Below are 21531 nucleotides of genomic sequence, written 5' to 3'. Positions count from 1 at the left end.
AGTAAGGTAAATACTTAAAGAGGTCTTATAGAAAAGATGGAGACGGACTCTTTACTCAGGTAGATAATGATTGGACAAGGAGGAATGGTCTTAAACTAAATATAAGGATAACTAAATAAAAGGATAGATTTAGATTAGACATTAGGAGGAAATTCTTCACTATAAGGATGGTGAGGCACTGGAACAGGTTGCCCAGAGATGTTGTGGATGCTCCATCCCTTGGAGCTGTTTAAGGCCCAAGGCTAGATGGAGCTTTGGCCAATCTGATCTATTGGATGGCGTCTCTGCCAATGGCAGCTGGGTTGGAACTAGGTGGTCTTTAAGGTCCCTTCCAACCCAAGCCAGTCTATGATTCTTTGAATATGCTGATGATAAACTTTATCCTGCATTTTTGTGTTTTACAGTTTTAAATGTGGGAGATAATCAATGCACTGATCATCATGTTGTAATTTTGCCCAAAGAAAATTAGGACATGGCTGAATGTCTGGAGAGTCATTTCACAGTAATGACCTAAATCACGAGATAAAGACACATCCTATAGCAAGAAACTTATTTTTGTGCTCTTGTGTTGTTGTGGGCTTTTTTGTTTTGTTTTGCTTTGTTTTGTTTGTTTTTGTGGTGGGGTGGTGGTTTTGTTTGTTTGTTTTTGCCAGTCCATTTGTTTGCAATTATTAATAAGAGTTTAGGATACCATTTCAGGATATAGCTTGATTTGACTGGATTCACATCATGAAAGTGCAAGCAGAAATCTTACGGAAAAAAAAAAGCCACAAAAGTTCGAGGGTTGACATAAAGTGTTCACCAGTCTTTTAACTAGTTACAGGTAAATGCTCAAAAAGATGATCAATAAAGAGATGTCATGAGTGAGTTTGTTTTATGATTTACTACCAGTCATTCTTCCTGACTCCCCAGACCTCTAATAAAATCAGAAGTTAGCAGATGGTAGATAAAAAATTCAGAATAACGTTGCCTAGGGTAAATACAAGTTATTGACTTGCAGGAACTTCAACTATAGAAAGTAACTCCAAGCTTTTTCAAAATGAAAGCGCATTCAATTATAGATGAGTTTGTATAGCACAAGTGATCTCATCATTCATTCTTATTTAGTCAAAGCTTCCACTAAAGTGTCTGAAATTCTAGTAGTCGGCCCGTAAGTTGGTTAATAATAGTATTCAATATCATTCCATCTCTGAATTGAAAAAGTTATTAATCTCTTTTCTTTAGGTATCTGATGTCCAAAGCAGCTGCAGATCATCAACTCCCTCTCCGTGTGACATCACTAGAAAACGGTAGACTGGTGATGTCACACATACCACAGAACCCCGCTGCAGAATGGAGCAGGCCTATTAAGGGTAAGGTAAGTTTTCTCCCTCCACCACCACCCCTTTTCAACAATATTGCATGGTTTTATAAGATTTCTAATTTCTTTATTTTATATCCCCAGGATATAAAGTAAAGACTAAAGAAAACCTTATAAAACTGCATAATATTGTGGTTGTGTGTGTGTGTGTTTATTTAAAAAACAAAACAAAAACTCCCTTATGAAGTTCAGTCCTTACCCCATATACCAATATCCTGGCTCCAGTCTGCTTTGGGGTTCCATGATGAATATGCCAGAATAGTGTATGTTGGGACATCACGGAGAGTGGAGTCAGCATTCCCTGGCTGCTCTGGATGTCAGAAACCTAATTTTAAAAGGTAAGTTTTCAGTTGAGAATGCGTTGAATGTTTCTCTTTGCTTATGTGGAAACATTCAACACATTTCTGATTTTTTTTTTGTTGCGTTTGCATTTTTAAAATTTAGTTGTAGCTTAACACAGCTTCAGGTAACATTTTGTACTTGGCCTTAGTCTAGGCCCTTTTATCTTGTTTGCTTTGCTGTTAATACCATGTGTTGCATTTGCACACACAAAAAAAAAGTGTTTTGTTCATCACTACCTGAAACAAGACCATAAGTAGCAGTCATATAGTCAAATAGCAGTATAGAAGCAGTGCTATTGGCAATGTGAATTACCAGCAACATAAGAATGTAATTCTGTGCACATCCAGGTTAGTCACTGGATATTTCTGCATAAATAATCAGTTTGGAGTGTAGGCTGTAAAAGCTTAGCAAACTGAGAATTAGCTCAACTAAACTGAAGGGGAACAACTCCTTCATATGTATTAAGAGCAAGCCTTTCATTGATAAGGAAAGACCTTTTTTCCAGTAAAGATTGTCTTGGGTTGAAATACTTATGTATTTGTATTCCATGTCTACTAATAAAGTGCTGTTGAAGTTCGTATACACTGGAAGGTAGTACATCCAGATCTCCATCTCTGCGTACCCCTCATTGATGAGAGGACTGAACCATGGAGCTGTAATAGCTACACAGTTGTATAAACGCTGCTGTTCAACTAAACCACTCACCATGGATTTTCATGGGCAACTGTATTTTGATTATTCTGAGTAGAAAGGTCATGCTATTCTGTGCTTATAAGCAATTTTTTGCCCCTGAGATCACAGAATTGTAGAGTATCCTGAGTTGGACGGGACCCACAGCAATCATCAAGTCTGACTCCAAGAAAGTCGAGCAGAACCATGAAAGCAACACAATGCTGCATTCTATTCATTTGTTCATCCCGTTAGCACATCAGTTCATATTCAGAGGCTTTATCTTTCACCTTAAGAAATCCTCTAGTCTGACTTTTGAAGAGACACCTTCAAATTTCATGGACCTTGAAGCAGCACTACTGCTATTGCTGCAGTAGGTCAACCGAGGCCTTCTGAGTGGAATTTTGAAAACATGAAGGAATGGCAACTCAGCAGCTTTTCTGGACAACCTGTTCTAATGCCATTGGTTTCTGATAAAAATACAGTTTCTAAAGTCCATCCTAAACCTCCTGAGCTTCAATTTGTGGCCATTTTATACATAAATATTTATACATAAATATTTGTAAAGGGAAGTTTATGTTGCATAGAAAGTAGGCTGCTACATATTGCTGAAGTAGGGAGCTAGGTCAGAGCTTCATCAATCATTGATTTGCTTTTTTATTGGAAAATCACAAGACTATGTGTTGTAGTTTAACCCAGCAGGCAGTTAAGCACCACACAACCATTCACTCACTCATGCACACCAGAGGGAGAGAAGCATGGAAAAACAAAACAAAACAAAACTCATGAGTTTAGGGCAGTTTAATAGGAGAGAAAGAGGAGAGGAAAAAAAAGAAAAGAATACACAAAGTAAGTGATGTACATCGCACCTACTCACCACCATCTAACTGATGCTCAGCCAGTCCCTGAGCAATGGCAGTGCCCTGCCCTCAGGCTACTCCCCCCAGTTTTATTGCTGATCACGATGTCATATGGTATAGAATATTCCTTGGGTTGGTTTGGGTCGCCTGTCCTGGCTGCGTCCCTTCCCAGCTCTTTGTGTCTCCTCAACCTCTTTGCTGGCAGGGCATCACGAGAAGCTGAAAAGTCCATTTTCCAGTCAGCACTGCCCTGCAACATCTAAAACATCAGTGTTTTATCACCACAATTTTCATCAGATATCCAAAACACAGCACCCTACCAGCTTCTGTGAAGAAACTCTATGTACTCAATCCCAGCTGAAACCAGTACACTATATTAGAGAATTAAAACGCATAACAAACATGATGCTAAATTTTGTAGTGATGTGTCTCAAGCTTGTAGACATTTTTTATTTCCCTTTTTATATTTTAAAATTTAAGGAACAATAGCTGATTGAACTGAACTACAGTTATTGAAAAAATGATTTATTTTTCCAAACTTTTTGGTCCCTATATGTTCTGCACCATGGCTGTTTCTGAGGGAAAGATATTCTTTCTGAGGAAAAGATACTCTAATTTCTGTGTGTTGTCACTACCAGATTTACTGCCAACTACTAAACCCCAGTAAAAAAGTGAGTAGTTGAAATACAGGAAAATGATTAATACATTTGTTAATATGTATTTACATAATTGCATAAAAATGATTGGGAATCAAATCGGGTTTTCTAGAGATGGTAAGTAGAGGACAATAATTTTCACTAAAAAACTATCACTAGAATTGTGTGTATTTTTTGCCTTATTTTTTTTTTTTTTAAGCAAGGAGAAATGTGACCTCTAAAAAAAAAGAACTTTCCTTTACGTGATAGTGCAGGTGGTAAAGTTCTGAGGTCTATTCTTGATTAAGCCTTCTACTTGTGTCCAGCTATTCAATGCATGATACAAGTATCAGTTCGAAGTTTACTCAGTGATTCAGCTAGTATTTATCTGGCTCATAGATACAGTTTTTTGTTTTGTTTTGTTTTGTTTTGTTTTCCTGTATAAACCAAATCTTATTTAACAATAAATGAGTATCTTAAAAATTCACCATGTCTTGTTGATTTTTACTCTGTAGTCATTTTAATACATTTTTTCACACATCCCATTCTTTGCTATATCAGATCTTGTACAGCATTTCTATATTCTGACAGTAATGATATAATTTATTTTTTCTTTTGACATAATCCACTGATACTATGTAGTATATAATCAATCACTTAAAACTCTGTGAAATGTTTTATATACTTTACTGGAAAGATAAATCTGTTCACATAATTCTCTCATAAATTAGCAATTAATTCTGTTGACTGCTAGTATTAAGAGGTGATATTGGTTGCCTTTGGTAGGCTGCAGTATACACAAGGGCTATTTCCTGTTGCAGTGCTCAGTGGCAGGTTTTATGCTGCAGTGTATTACATGTGCAAATTATGACTGGCCACAAGTGGGGAAAATTAGAGCAGTTTCCTGGGTTGCCTGTGGGCTCAGCACTAATTGTTATGTGGTAATGGGGCATAATTTCCTAGTTAAAACCTTCTGATTTTTTAATTTTAATCAAAGAATTTGAAGGGGTAGCTGTTCATTTTGCTATGTAACATGTAAATGATTACTTATAAATAAGATACCTGGTCTTCAAACAAGCATTCAGCCTGATTGGCCCTGCTGTGCATTGTAGAGATCAGCTGAAACTTGTAGAAAGGAATTATTCCACAGTGCATAGAAAATTCATTATTAAAGACTGTTGGATAGCAGACAAGTTGAGCTTTGTCCAGCCTTTTCTTCCATAGGTTTATTTGTGCGCTGGACCACAGGAAGCTGTTTATCAAAAGCTGAAGATATGTATCAAATACATAGATTCCCAAGTCTTGCTTCTTTTTCTTGCAGAACTGTAGTCTCTTTATTTTCTTAACATCTCTGACAAGTCAACGGATGTAATGAATCCTCATTTATGTAAAATGCGCTGAATTACTTAGAATGGCAAAAGTACTATAGCATACCATATCTCCTTTTGTAGCTGTTCATATATCACTAAATCACAGAATGTCATGAGTTGTAAGGGACCCACAAAGATCATTAAGTCTAACAGGACTACCTAAAAATTAAACCATACATCTGAGATCATTGTCCACATGCTTCTTGATCTCCAGCAGGCTCAGTGCTGTGCCCACTGCCCTGGGAAGCCTGTCCCAGTTCCCAACCACCTTCTGGGTGCAGAACCTGTCCCTAACCCCCAGCCTGACCCTCCCCTGTCCCAGCTCCATGCCGTTCCCTCGGGTCCTGTCGCTGTCCCCAGAGAGCAGAGCTCAGCGCCTGCCCCTCTGATCCCCTTGTGAGGGAGCTGCAGGCCGCCATGAGGCCTCCCCTCAGCCTGCTCTGCTCGGGGCTGAGCAAACCAAGGGACCTTAGCTGCTCCTCACACATCTTCCCCTCCAGACCATTCACCATCTCTGTAACCCTCCTTAGGACGTTCCAATAGTTTTATGTCCATCTTAAATTGTGGCACCCAAAATACACGCTGTACTTGAGGTGAAGCTTCACCAGCACAGAGTAGAGCTTGACAATCACTTCCCTTGACCAGCTAGCAGTGCTGTGCTTGATGCACCCCAGTTGACTCACATTCATTTTACCATTGACCAAAACCCCTAGATCCCTCGTACTGGGGCTGTTTTGCTGGCCTCTCTTCCTCCAGTCTGTACATAATCAAGGACTGCCCCAGCACAGGTGCAAAATCTGGCACTTGCTCTTAAGTTTCATACATTTGGTGATTGCCCAGCTCTAATTTGTCAAGATCTCTCTGCAAGGCCTCTCAACAGGTCCTATCTTATTATCATCTGGAATTTACTTAGTATGAGTTTGAGTCCTGCGTCCAGATCATTCCTAAAAAAAAAATAATAATTAAACCAGCCCCAGAACAGAGCCCTGCAGAACCCCACTAGTGACTGTCCATCAGTTTGATGTAATCCATTTGAGCCCAACCCATCAGCCAATTTTCATACACTGCATTATGTAATTGTCTAGGTGTATGCTGGACGATTTGTCCAGAAGGATACAGTGAGAGACAGTATCAAAAGCTTTGCTGAAATCCAAAAAGATCAGGTCTGCTGCTTCGATTGGTTGATTAAGTGGGTGATCTTGTAAAAGGAAATTAATTTAGTTAAACAGAATTTTCCCCCTTGAACCTGTGCTGGCTATGAGCACTGACTGCATTGTTTTTCAGGTGTTTAACTCCTAGAATAATCTTCTCCATAATTTTACCTGGCACTGAACTGAGACTGACAAGCCTGTAATTACCTGAATCTTTTTTCTTACCCTTCTTAAAAGCTGGAACCACACTTGCCAGCTTCCGGTCAACTGGGACCTCTCCAGATTGCCAGGACTTTCAAATGTTTGAAAGAGATTTTGTGATGACATCAGCCAGCTCTTTGAGTACTCTGGGTTGAATCGCATGGGGCTCCATAGACTTAGTGCATTCAGCTGGAGCAGCAAGTCCTGCAGAAGTTCAGAGTTAGTTGGGAGTTTACTGCAGTCACAGTCCTCCAGCTCAGGGCTCCCCAGGTCCTAGGACTCAGCATTGGTGCTAAAGAAGAGGTGAAGAAGGCATTAAGTGTCTCTGCCTTGCCTACATCCCTATTTGTAAGGTGACTAGCCTCATCCAGTATGGGCCAATATTGTCCTGGTCATCCTTTTGCTGTTAACATACTTAAAAACACCATTTTTGTTGTCCCCTGCACTACTGACCAGCTTCAACTCTAACTGAACTTTAGCTGCACTGAATTTATCCCCACAGTGGCAAACAGCATCTCTGTGTCTCTGTGGTTTTCCTGTGTCACTTGACTTTGCTTACAATATCCATACACTTTCCTTTTCCACCTAAGCTCTAGAAAAAGATCCCTCTTAGCTGAGCCAGCTTTCTGCCCTGCTTGCTTTACTTCTAGTACTTTGGAATTGCCTGCTCCTGTACTCTTAAGAGATGGCTAATAAAAAGTGACCAGCCCTGATGGACTCCAGTGCCTTCAAAAGAAGTTTCCCAGGGGACCTTAATAACTAGTTCCCTGAGCAGCCTCAAGTCTGCTCTCCCCATATCCAGGATTGAAATTTTAATGTCAGAATATGCCTTGTTCATTTGCTTATGTAATAAACCAGAGAACTACTACTTGGAAAAAATACTTAAGAGGAATGTATATGTGTCTAAGATCGTTAAGAAAGATGTTTTGTCATATTGTGACCACTGTGTGGGTTTTTTTCCCATATTGTATTTTGCCTATTTAAATGAGGAAAAAAAAAATAGTGCTGTGTATATACACTCTAATTGTTTTTTTGTTTTGTTTTGTTTTGTTTTTTCCCCATTATCTTTTATCCTCATTCAGCCTTTCCAGACTTAACAAACAATTCTCTATGGAAGATCATAAGATGACATATTTCAATTTGGATAAGAAAATAAGTTTTAATTACATGAGTTAAAAACTTAAGGCTTTAGAGCTAGGAAATTGTTGTCCATAGCCTGCTGTTCCATAAACAACCAAGTTGCAGTACATTTCTATTAAAAATTCTTTAATCTAAAACTTTGAATAAATTGAAAAATTATATTGCAAAAACTGTGATTTTTCTCCCTGAAATTTGTAGTAAATTGTTTTTGCAAATAATAATATAAATTGTATCATTTGCTTTAAATGAAATTATTCTAAGATTTCCTGTAGGAATTTTGTTTCTACCTACTAAAAATGTAAATACATTTTTGGTATGAAATAGACTAATACATTTGTTAGTTACCAGCATAAGTGAATTTAAAAACTTAGTGTTTTTTTAAGATTCTGCTTTGATTTTAAGTTTTGGCTATAAAAAACTAACATCTTTACAGTATTACTTTCTTAACTAGTATATTGTCTCTCTGTAGCATAAAAACGTGGAAATACTCATTCATCTTACATATGCTAGGGGTAGATAGACTGAGTGAAACTCACTAACATTTTCTTTCAGTTGTTTTCTTTCTATGTTGTATTAACATGTACCATGATTACTGTAGGATTAATACACGAAAACAAGATTCAAGTCTAATGCAATGATAAATAAATGGTGTTTATGTTTTCAGGGAAGATGGTACCACCGGAAGCAAGCAGTAAAGGAATTGCATGGTACGTTGATACGACTGCTTAATGAACTGTTACCATGGGAACCAAAGCTTATGAAAGCATTTCAAAGGAACAGGTAATTAGCTGCTCTTTTTTTAACAATAGTGCATGGGATGTGAAACAGAACAAAGTGAATCTTTTTAAAGCTAACCAATATTAGTTTGCTTCTCAAATAAACTAAGTGAATATATTTTGAAGATAGGAGGGAGGCATTGTCAATGCTTTAGATGAAAGGATTATTTTATGTTCCAGACTAAGTGTCTCTAAGTAAAGTTTAACTCCTAATATTTTTTTTTTCTCTAAAATGGTCTAGAATCCTTAAGTATGCCTATCTCAATAGTTGTACCACAATCCAACTAGGATTTTTATTGCTGTTTATTTGGCTAAATGATTCTGAAAACCTGTATCTACATAACTGGACCAGGACTTCTTATGACACTTTAAGTCTGACTGCATACTGTCTAAAGCTACCAAAATAGGTTGCTTTTGAATTCTCCACAAAGCAATTCAAGTCAATTCTTAAAACATGGTTGTAGCCCTGTGAATTTAGAATGCATCTAGAATTATATGTCAGTGTAGCAGAGGCAGATAAGTAAAGGTGTTAACAGCAGCGAAGATTCTTTGAGATCTAGCACCCATACTCTAAGCCCTGTGGAGATCTGATACTGATTTTATAATGTCATTTGGTATTGAAGATTGGTGCCACTTCTCTGTTATAGTTACAGGTGTTGACCTACAGACGACAGGTGTTGCCCTGTATACAGGGCAACATGTATACATGTTGTCTGTTTTGCCACATAGACACTGAAAGAGTAAATATGAGTGTGTGTTGAATTTTAGATAAAGTTAGGCTGCTGCTTATACGTTGAGTGTGAAGAAAGCAACTTATATAGTTACATGGTGCAGAATTAATTCTGAAAAGCATAAAATATACGACATGAAAAAGAAACAAAACATATAACACCAATGACAGTAAGAGGTGGTTCCTTAGTAGGTCACTTTATAGGTATCATTCATGAATGAAAAACCTTATTTCCTTATTTGGAAATTTAGGATATTTTTGAACACTTCACTTTAAACAATAGACCAAAGTACAAGTTCTACTCATTTCTATTCTTTTCTGTTTGAGTTTCTATTCATTTTTGTCGCTGTTCTTCCTGTCTGTAGCAACTCAGACTCATTTTGGAAAGTGACAGGTATACTGGTAGAAGGAATTTCAGTTTCCAGTATATTGGCTCTCTGGTTTATCCTTTATGTATATTATCCTTTATGTAAATTCTGCTGTAGATTACTAGTTTTTGTTTATTAACTGTGGTGCTTATGGAAGTGGCTCCATAGTGTAAAGTGTCTTCACAGAAGTACTGTGTATGAGGGATGCCTAATGTGAGGGGTTTTACTCACATTGGTGGTGATTTTACTCATGCTGGTAGCAGCTGAGGTCTGGCATATATGTGTACTGATAGCTAAAGAAGCATGCATTTCAAGTAGAGGATAGTTTTTGAGGTGAATTTGTATTTCTCATATGTAAGCTCTGTATTGTAACCACAATTTCTGCAGCAATACTAGCCTTGGCATATTTGTGGCAGAACTTCTTGGACAGACTCACTGTACACCAGGGAAAGCTCAAGCTGAAAAACAGTCTTTACAAACTGAGGGTAAAAGAGAGAGAGATATATGGGGGGATTCTATATCAGTGTCTCACTCGAGTTCAGTATGCAGCTGCTAGTCAGCTGTGTAGTACCAACGACAGTGGTAAAAAAAAAGGTGTCATGAAAGGGAAAAAGCAATTGAGTGAAGACTGCTTATGATAATGTAAGCAGCAGCACCATCACAGTTCTAGCTACAGTTGTAGTGTCCAAAGGGCATGTCAGCCAGTTAACTTCTAATTGAATCACAGTGTTGGCCTGCTAGGTTTTCAATTGCTGGGCAGTGCTCTTTTCAGCACTGCAAGGCATCAATATGGATTAAGAGTCTGGAGTTTTTCTTCCTTCGTTTTTGTTGTCTTTAATTAATAGAAGTACTCTTTATGACTGAAATGCTATTTTCCCCTTCTGAGGTACTCTATTCCTTTCAAAATTGTAGAGTGTAGTGTTGAATGGTATTTGAATAGCAGCAAGGTTTAAAAGGAAAAGTCACTTGTACCTACTGATCGGATTTGTTTACTGGCACCATGCCATAACTTCTGCTGAAGAAAAGAAGGAAATTCCCATTCAGAAATGTTAATACATGTTAATACAGTACTGTTTGCCTAGTGTCCTGCTGTAGTTCCCCAGTGTCCTTCTGTAGTTCTTCCACACCTAGACTTAAAGCTCAAAATCCTAATGGTAGAGTTAATGAAGTATCACTGCACTACATCTTCACACAGTCTTCAATGTTGTTTTCGCTCAGTGAGAGTGTCAAAGCTGAGAGCACACAGATAGGTCTTACCGCTCCTGACGAACCTCACCTGGCTCTCCATCTGCATCCCATGTCCGCGGGCCCAGGACCCCAATTTCAGGTCATTATGCAGCCGTCAACCTCTGCCATACAAATGTTAGTTTCCAGCTCAGCTATAGCACTGCCCCTGTCTAGTTATGGGTCTTGCAGATCTTGGCTGACCCACAGGCTGAGCTCAGTCCTGTATCATGATTGGGCCCAACAATGACTGGATTGGGTCTAACCCTGGTGGCCATCACTGGGTCTGATCCTGACCTGAAGCTGTGAATTGACTTCCCAGCTCGACCTCAGACCTGCCTCATCACCAGGAACTTGCCCGTTGATTTGGGCTCTTGGCTGAAAACAGATACCATCTCCAGGCCTGCTCTGTACTCCCACTCCGGGGCAGTGGGATGATGTCCTGGCTTGTGAGTCTTCTGCCCTACCATCTTCAGTACTCAGTTCAGCTCCTCCCTTCCCATCCCTTTGGGGACAGCTAGTCATTGCTGCACTCGGTGCAAAAAAATATGTTTTTAACCTATAAGAATGGGTAAAATTAAGGTATTATTCTTACTGTGACGAAGGCTTGAGTTTAGGTCCAGACTGGATTCTAGATTCTGTTCTACACGAGGTGTTAATTGCTATCACCTTATTCTTTTGCTAATTAATACTCCTGAATATTTTGTTGGTTACCACAAGCTGAATCATGCAGTTCACTATATTTGTATGCTAAAATATCCCTCGATCTCATCTAAACAATGGCATAGAAGAAGGGACAATGCAAATATGCAGCAGTTGAGGAGTGTCAAGTGTGCTATAAAATGGATGTGTTTCTGAAGAGTGCTCAAGTGAGTAAAGCAGCTGTGCAATTCCATCACATGCACGTTCTTAGTGGAGTGTGAATGTGTGGAAATGACAGTGGCAGCTGTTCTAATGGCCCAGAGAATAAAAAGTCCTCTTGAAGGAGAAAGGTACGTTAAGGTCCCGTAGCTGGGCCAGAAGCACGATGCATTCAAAAAAACAAAATTTACTTAATTCTCGAGTTGACACAGTTTTCAGAGGAAGGAGTAGACTTGTTACAGCTAATATTCAAGTTCATACAGATACGTTTGTCACAGTGCAAACTGAAGTAAGAAGCAGAAAATGAATGCAGTTCAACACTGACAGACATAATTGACTCAGTCTTTTTGCTTATAGTTAGAGGACTTAATGGCATACAATTCATTTTTTTTGGTGAGGAAAGAAGTATTACTGTTACTTCATGTTTATGGGGCTTAGAGACTTGCAGTGCTACCCTGAAAAATTTTGAAGGACACAGGCAATTAGTTCTACACCAACTACTGTAGCAGCAAGTACAAACAAAAGAATGTTAAAAGAAAGTGGTATTCTTTGGTAAAGTTAGTTTTGTTACTTTCAAGGTCTAGATTGAAGAAGGACTACGATGACTTTAAAAGACATCCAGACCATGATAAATTTACCAGAGAATTGTGGAGTAATGATGAAAGTGAGGTTGATGCTGGCAAAGATTCTTTTGCAATAGTAAGCAGTAAATCTTCAGAGTCTGCAGAACATGTGGAAATTCCCAGAAAAGATCACCCAGACAATGGTAAGCATTTAATGGAATTTGATAGCCTGAACTTGATCCATGACCTGAATCAAGTTGATTAAGGAAATGAATTTCTCTATGTGAGGTTGCATCATAGTTTTTACCTCAGCTACCATTTTGTTAATATTAAAATAGATTTAGACATACATCTGATAGGTGTAGGCTAGAGGGGGGCAGAATATGACCAATCTGAGAGTTCTTATTCATGCAAGCTTTTGCCATTTTTAATGCTGAATCATTTCTGTGATCACATAATGTGCCTGCTCAGAATTTAACTTTGTGGTGGATTGACCTTGGCTGGCTACCAGATACCCACCCAGCTGCCCTGTCATTCCCTGTCCTTGGCGGGACAGAGAAGAAAATAAGATGGGAAAAGATAAAGATTGGTCGAGATAAAGACAGGGAAATCATTTACCAATTAGTGTCACACACAAAACAGACTCAATGTAGGGAGAATTAATTTAATTGATTGCCAATTCAAGTAGGATGGTCAGAAACAAAGACAAAAACTAAACCACTTTCTCCCTACCCAGGCTGAACTTTACACCATTCCCAACTCCTCCACTTCCTCCCTGCACTGAGTGGCATGAGGTGGGTGGGGAATGGGGGTTGTGGTCAATTCATAGCAGTTTCTCTCTGCTGCTTCTTCATCTTCACACCTTTCCCCAGCTCTAGCATGGGTTGCTGCTGTAGGCAGCAGTCCTTCAAGAACTGCTCCAGTGTGGGTCCACAGGCAACAGTCCTTCAGAGTAAGACTGTTCCAGCATCAGTGTTCTTCTCCACAGCCCCTGGTACCTGTGAGGAGCCTGCTCCAGGTACCTGTGAGGAGCCAGTAGGCACTTCATAGCCTGCAACTTCTTTCAGACTCTGTACACCTGCTGTGGTGTATGGTTCTCCATGCTCTGCAGTGTGGATATCTGCTCCAGCATGATCCTGTCCACGAACTGCAGGAAAATATCAGTTCCATGCCTGCACCATCTCCTTCCCCTCCTTCTCTGAGCTTGGTGTCTGCAGGATCAGTTGTTTCTCAGACATTGTTTTCTCACTTCTCTCTCACACACTCTGATGAGAAAGTTTTCACATTTTCTTAAATACACTTTCCCAGTGGTGCCCCCAGCCTGACTGATGGGCTTAGTTGTGTCTTGCTGTGGGTCCATTTTGAAGCCACCTGGATCCAATTGTGTTTGGCACAGGGGCAGCCCCTGGTCGTTTCTCTGTGAAGCCAGCCGTGCAGCTCTCCCATTGCCAACACTTCACTGTGTAAAACCAATATAAAACTAAATTGGAAACAACTTGTTTAAAGAAAAGTAAAAGATTAAGTAAGGCTGACTAACAGTCATCACTTCAGAGATTGCTCTTCACAGTTGTCATGACAAATGCTTATTTATAAGGTTTAGGAACAGAGCCACCTCCTTCAGCAACCCCAGCCCAGGAGTCCTTACCAGGCCACTGAAGCCCAGCTCAGTATTCCCAGGGGCCCGGGGTCTCTGATCAGGCTGAGGGGTGCAGCTACCGCTGTCCTTTAGCAGGTTCAGCCAGTGGCGAAGCTGAGCACACATCCCAGAGATGCACATGCACACAACACTGTCACACATACACACATACACACATGCACACAGTGACACAGCCTGTCACGCAGGCTGCCACAGACAAGGTGCTGCCTTCAGCAGCACCTGTGTTAAAGACTGGCATAAAACATAATCAGACAGCTGAGTCCACTTTCCTTTTTGTCTGCTAGAGATAGAAACCCACTGGTGAAGGTGCACACACAACACTCTCTAGGTTCACAAGCATGTGCAGATCTTCTCAGTACTAGGGTGGCCCTCTCTGTCCACCTGGTACCCCTGCCCAGATCCCATGCTCCTTTACTTGCTTCACACATCCCCCCTACTCACTGCCTCGTCCAGCTTGGTGATTGCTGCAAACACAAAGCACTAACACCCTCATCCCACAGGCACTCCACACTTGCAAATTCCCCTGGATGTACCAGCACAAACTGTCCACCCGATACCCCAGCTGGGACCTCAGGCTCCCCTACCCTACAGCTAGTCCAGCCTGAAGTTTGCCAGTGAATTACATGTGCACACCCCTACACACACCCAGTCTGGGGAAGGTGAAGAGCCTTGGGCCCTCTTTTCCAGAGGCTGGCAGCAGGCAGACTATCTGTGACCCCCCCATACTTCTCCAGTTGGCAGTGCTGAGTCCCTCGTTCACACCAGTCCCCCCAGTAGCTGGTTTCAGGATGCACACACCATTCCCACCCCAGGCAGAGACACCCTGCCACATACACTACAGTAGCTGGCACTGCAGGCCAGGAGCACCTACACCCACAGTCTGACTCCTGTAGTTAGCCCCCAGTCTATCACTCCAGTGTCCCCAGTAGCTGGCACTGCAGGTACAAAGTCTGCAAAACACTTCCTAGATCCAGGGGGCTGAGGCCCCTCCAGCTATTGATGGTCAGGCCCCCACCCACCCCAGTAGCTGACACTGAGTCAGGGGCACCTACTGCCCTGTTTGGTGCTGGCACCAAGATTTCACTCACAAACACAGGTCTCACCAGTAGCTAGCACTCATTCCTTGTAGCACAGACACACACATGGATGGGGTGTGAGATTACACAGAGAGATCATTAGGAAAATATTTAATAAGAAGTTAAAAGACTGTGATGACCATACGGAGCACTTAGCCAGAAGAGAGTTCTGTCTGGCCCTGTTTTACGTGTGATGAGCTTCTTCTATTCCCTTTTCTGCCCACCCTTGCACCCCCACCCCATCTTTGTTACTTGCAGCTGCCCCTCACCTTAAATATCCCTTCGTGAATTTGTCTAGCTCTACTGAATCCCACACTCCAGCTCTCTGTCCATGATCCCCCTGGTTTACAGTCTGACCAGCTGCAAAGTCCATGAAGTCCTTTTTTTCCTGAAAGTGGCACTTGTAGTTTCTTGCATAGCCCATCAGTTGATGGGACCAGTGATATTGTTTCTTGTCATTGTCTCCATGTCTGTTTTTTTAGATCTGTGCCTCCATATATGTTGTTTCTGATCCCCCCTTTTTCCATTAGTGTCCCAACTGGCCAGGTCCCTGATTAGGTAACTTTGCCTGAATCAATTCTCACGTGCCCTCATCAATTAGGATGTCTGACCAGGTTTAGTTTTCCTCAGTTTCCCCCATGCTGATCAGGTTTCTGTCCCTATACATTCTTGTTTATGGCTTCCTTCTTTTCTTGTTATCCCCTTTTTGCATTGAAAAAGGTCGTTGACCAGATGCCCTTAAAGGAGCAGACATTCTCCTCCCCATAGCCTTACACTTACAAACTAGCATTTTACCTTTTGCTAAACACTATCAAATTGTTGTGTAGAGATATCAATTACAAACTTGTAAAACACCGTTTCTGTTTTAATATCCTTGCAGATGAAATGAAACTACTAGAGATGAATTTACCTGCAGGAAAAAGCAGACTTCTGAAAAAAGAATCAACTTCTAAAGAAATACAGAAGACACTGCCCAAATCTGTTAAACGACAGTCCAAGCAAAACTGTTGTCTGGATCAAAGCACTAATGAGCTTTCACCAAGGAAGAAAGCTAAACTAAGCACTAGTGAGGCTGCGGTCCAGAGTTCAGAAAGTAGCCTACAGACAGACAGTTGTTTGACTGAGCTGAAACAAATTGAAGGGTCACCTCCAGAATCATTTTCCTTGACAGATCCTGCAACATCAGTGTCAAGCTTTCTGAAAGGGACCAAACCCATCCAGGCCTTGCTTGCCAAGAATATTGGGAACAAAGTGACCTTAACAAATCAGGTGTCACCTTCACCAGGCATAAATGTACCTACTTCTGAAAAGCCAGTTTTATCACCTGTCGAATCATCACTGACAAAACCAGCATTGCCCTGTCAGACCAATTCAAAGACTCCTTTACAAATGGTATACAAAATGCCAAATGGTCATTGTGTACCAATAGACCTTAACAACAGCTCTGTGAAAATTCAAATGCAACCCGTGATTGACCCTAAAACTGGAGAAAAAGTCATGCAACAAGTTCTTATTTTACCTAAGAATTTTCTTATTCAACAGAAAGAAGGAAAAATTGTGTCCAAGGACATGAATTCACTACAACAAAAGACTTCTGAGCTGCACTGTGCAACTTTACCAGAAATAACAAATGTCAGTGTTTCTTTAACACCTGTACTGGTAACAGCACCGGCAAATGCTGTCACTCACTCACCAAATACAATTTTTAACAAGAATACCACCAACTTGTCACAAGGGACTGGTCCCAAGAACAGCACACAAACATTGCCTGGTATAACTTCAGCAAGTAACTTATTATCAACAGTTAAGGTTTGCCAAACGGAAACTGACAAAATCAAGACTACAGTTTCAACTACCACATTCCCTGTGTCTTTGACTTCACCTACTATTTCCACAGCTAGTCAGTCTTTGATATCAGCAACAACATTAAGTACATCCACAAACACTGCTTCTGCCTTGCATTGTCTTGCCTCACAGCAGACAACTGAATCCTTTGAAACTAGGCAAGAATTGAAGACCGTGTGTATTAGAGAATCACAATCTATTCTGGTCACAACACGAGGTGGAAACACAGGAATTGTAAAAGTACAGACAAACCCAGACCAGATTTCATCTACTAGTATATCTTCTAGTTCAGTTTTCACATATGCACCTCAATTTCAGGCCTTTTTGGTGCCAAAAACTACAGCATTACCATCTTCTACTCTTTCATCTGTAGCAACAGCCACATCTGGTCTCCCACATTTTGGACAAACATGTGTTTCTGGATTTACCCCCCCAACAGCTTCTTCTGTTAACATTCCATCTTTCCCAGTTGATTTTAACCAGGAGAAAAATATCAAATTCACGGTACAGCAGCCTGCTGTTGGGGGCACTTTGGGTCAAGTAACAGAGAACACCAGCCAAGTGTGTCCTTTGTCCTGCATTTCATCAGCTAGCAGTTCAACATCAGCAACTCCAAAAAGTCCTGCTATTGTGACTAGTGTTGGACAAAATAGCACCGTCATAACTCCAAATTCTTCCATGCAGCAACAAGGTGATGCTAAAACTAAAACAAATTCTGTTATACAATATGAGTCTAGTTCTAGTTCAGCAACAAATGGGGATTTAATCAGTGGTACTCCAGTCCAGAAACTTACCTTAGTCACAAATCCACCTATTTTATCCCCCTGTGGGGCATCAGGAGTCAATGTTATACCTTCTCTAACATCCACCGGTATTAGTGCTCAGAAATTAGTTTTCATTAATACTCAAATTCCCAATGGCCCATCGGTTACCAATTTAGTTGCAGAGTCTCTGAAACATAACCTTCCTTCTTCCCTCAGCAAAACCTTTGATAAGACCACAGAGCAACCACAGTTGGTTCTGATCCCGACTACAATAGGAGCACCAATAAGAATACATTCATCACCAACTATTGCTCAAGTAAAAGATGTGAAAATTGGACTAAATATAGGCCAAACCATTGTAAATACTAAAGGCAATGCACAGCAGACTCCACCAGTTAATCTATTGCACTCTGCCATTTCTAAGGGAGAAGACAAAAAGAGCATGGGCTTGGCTTTAGCTGTGACAAGTAGTAGTAGTTTGGTTCCTGTGTGTTCAAGTTTTGTGAGTCAAAGTGCTGTGTCAGTTAATGAATCTGTGTGTGTTGCAGCAAAAACTGCAAATTCCTTTTCAGTAACAACAGCAAATGTAAGTGCAGAATCTGTTTCAGTAACACCGAGTGGGACTTCTTCTGGGACACGGCCTACTGTCTTGATTGGTGGAAATGATCCCTCAAGAATAAGGCCAATTCTGAGTAATCGACTGTGTACAGCAAATATTGGAAATACTGTGGGTATATCAACTGTGAAAACAGGACATCTTGCTTCATCTGTGCTGATTTCAACAACTCAGCCAGTGGTATCTCCTCAAAACTTAACACCTACTTTGCAGTTTCCAGTCATCAGCTTGTCTGGATCTGTAGCCACCCCGCAGAAAGTGTTACATACAATTCCTCGTTTGGCGGCAGTTTCAGCTCCTCCTCCAGTAGCAAAAAGCCAGCTGCCCACACTACTTCAGTTCCAGTCACCTGGAGTTTCAGCTGCTGTGCCAAGTAATGCAGGTATTCATAAACCTCAAAGTGTGTTGACCACTGCACCTGCAAATACAGGTAAAGTCATAACTTTTCCTACGTTGTCATCACTACAGTGCCAGCAGGTGCCTCTCTGTATAGAGAAACAAAGTCATGCTTATACTTCCACCATTCAGATGTGTGCGGCTTCACCAGCTGTAACGAGCAAGGCAGGTCAGCCGAATGAACCTAGCATTCAACAGAAAATAGTCATTAACACCTGTATGCCTTTGGCACCCGGAACTCAGATAATGATTAATGGTACTTGTTTTGTTGTGCCACCACAAGGCCTTGGAGCTGGCAGCCATGTTCTTCTTCTGTCTTACAATACAAAACAGACTCCTCCTTTAAATATTAACCATGGCCAAGAGGCTCAAGGTATACCAATTGTTAATTCAATAACCTCGAAAATCATGCTAGCACCAAGTAATTCACTAAGTTTGCAAACATCAAAACATCCTTTGAAAAACTCTACAAAAATTGTGAACTCTTTTGGGTCTGCAGATGCTTTACCCATTGTTCATGCAACGCCCCAGGTATTAGCTACTCCAGCTAGTTCATGTACTCCACTGTCCACAACAACACTGTCTGTGTCTTCGGTGATAAAATCTCCTGCTAATGTTCTAGCTCCATCTGCTGCAGTTTCTGCTGTTCATCCTCCAAATTCTCATTTACCAAGCAACACTTCAGTGTTTCATTTGGACACTTCTATCAAAAAACTCTTGGTTAGTCCAGAGGGAGCCATTCTGAATGCTATAAATACTTCAGCGTCAAAAGGTTCTTCAGTGTCTTCATCACTGCCTCCTGTGGTTGTGTCCACAAGCAGAAATCCTACCACTGTCTTCCCAACATCTCAATCATCTTGCCTTGATAAACCTGACAAAGCTGCATCATAAATTTAGAGCAAATGAGCCACTTTGAAATTGCGGGGCATTCTTGACTTTGGAAGTTATAACTGTTGAATAATTTCTTACATTGTTCAAAACAGTTGATTACTCAAAATTACTCAAGATTACAATTCTTTACAGTTTACCTATGGGGATAAGAAGAAAAAAATATATTTAGTTTGTCAGAGAATTGTTTAGTAAAAAGGTCAGAAATGACCAATGATTTCATTAAACAGTTTTGAAAAATCTAGCTTTTTGCACATGTTCCATCTTACAGTATGGACTGTTTGGCAGTGTGTTTATGACAGTATGTGTCTTCTTTTTATTTGTCAAATTTATTTTTGATTTGTTTCTGTAAAAAATATTTATGCATTGTAAAAAATGCAGTCTGTTATAGAATTGTACATATTCACGAATTCCTAACAATCTGTACTAAACTGTATGTACAAAGAACTATGCTGTCTTATTTATGTTTTGTTTACATAATGTATAGTTTTTTAAGTATTTTAGTAACTTTGGACCAGTGTACTGTTTAGCAGCAATGCAGAAGAATCTGCATATAATAAATCAAGTTGCTGTACTGCATTGTGTTGGCAATAGTTTAAAATGTGTCTATCTGTTAAACTATGGCAGAACACACACACATATATATGTGTGTCACATCTTCCTAATGCAGATGCATCTCAGTTTTTGGAATATGGTCGAGTGAAATTATTTAATATCTTCTGCTCTTCTGTGTGGCTTGCATTTCACATGGCTAGGTGGGAGTTGGAAGGATGGCCATCTTGTTGATCCACCAGGCACAGAGAAGCATAGCCCATACTTCATCCGTTCCTGATAAATGTTTGATTAAATTGCCTAAAATCTCCAATGAACGGGTAAGGCTAGAAATGGTTTCACATACGGCAGCCTAAATCACACTGCTGTTCAAGACTACCTTGTTTTATGTAGAGCTCGTGGATTTCTTGAAAATTCATTGTCATTTTTGCAACCTTGTGTTAATTTTCTTATATGTAAGAAGCCCCCTTATGGGTCTTCTTCGGTCTAGTCAAACCACCCATTTTTTTCACCAGTCGCTTTCTGGGTGAGTACTTTTTCTTTAGCTTTTCATTAGTCCGTATCATTATGAAAGGACAACGTTAAAACGTCACATTAAAGGAGGAGTTGTAAATGCTTTGGGCATAATTCACCTATTGCATAAACCTTCCCTTTTTATGGACTATGTTCAATATGTTGGCTTAGGTTCAGCTTTTGCTGTGATAAAACCCTTGGGTTGTCTTCTGTAGATCAGCAGAGTTCATAAGTACCTGCTGCAGTGCATATGGAAATGGAGAAGTTTTTTGTTAACTTTTGAGATTTGGATGGGATAAAGAAAGGGTTCCTTTAATGAAGCACTTATTTTGTGGAAGATGATAATTTTAGAAGTGCTGTTTTTTTTTCTGTTGATTGCTTGGAAGCCAGACTGAGGCCAAATATTTTTGTATATGTAGGATTTTTTCATTTTATTTAGTTGTGGGGGATTATTTGCCTGTTTTAGTAACTAGGAAACTAGAAGTCACAAACTGTTGTGACTCGAAAAGGGGTGTGTGGAGGTGGGGCTTAGATATCTGCCTTTAGCAGCATTCTTAAGACTGATTTTTGTAAAGATGAGGCTTCAGCTTTTGCTCCTTATCCTTTTGAGTTTTCTCCTTCCCCTCTACGTTTGCTGTACACAGTTTGGATCCTATCCTGGGTAGAAGAATAAAACTGCAGCTTACTTTCTTTTTGTCAGATGCCCTTCATACTGTTCTGAAAAGCAGTTTGGTCACTAGTTTACTGGAGTTGGAAAACAGTGAGAAGAGAAACTTTCACCTTCCATACATACTTTACCTTTCTGTACTAACTGAAAAAAAAAAAAAAAAAAAAAAAAAAAAAGTTAGCTTTTGTGGATCAGCAACCTCCATCTTATCTCAGGGCTGTGAAAGACAAAATTCTCAGAAAATTCTCATTTTGGGGGTGTGAGAAGGTTTGCTTTTATTTTAGAAAGAGCTCTGTGTTACACCTTA

General features: G+C 40.2%; 1 protein-coding gene across 3 annotated transcripts in view; it reads left to right on the top strand.

Moving 5' to 3' along the window:
* BRD10 (bromodomain containing 10) overlaps positions 1–19982 on the top strand; it is a 61025-nt gene extending 41043 nt beyond the window's left edge. For all 3 annotated transcript variants that reach the window (XM_084305418.1, XM_084305417.1, XM_084305419.1), the window contains 3 exons: positions 8393–8508; positions 12266–12453; positions 15864–19982. In XM_084305418.1, coding sequence (XP_084161544.1) covers positions 8393–8508; positions 12266–12453; positions 15864–19495 — 3936 coding nt within the window. In that variant the 3' untranslated portion in view covers positions 19496–19982. The remainder of the gene's footprint in view (positions 1–8392; positions 8509–12265; positions 12454–15863) is intronic.
* Positions 19983–21531: the final 1549 nt, after the last annotated feature.

Source organism: Netta rufina, assembly GCF_964035555.1.
Source record: "Netta rufina genome assembly, chromosome: Z".
In the NCBI taxonomy this organism is placed as follows: Eukaryota; Metazoa; Chordata; class Aves; order Anseriformes; family Anatidae; genus Netta; species Netta rufina.
Note: the sequence above shows the minus strand (reverse complement) of the source record. Positions and strands in the feature narration are given on the sequence as shown.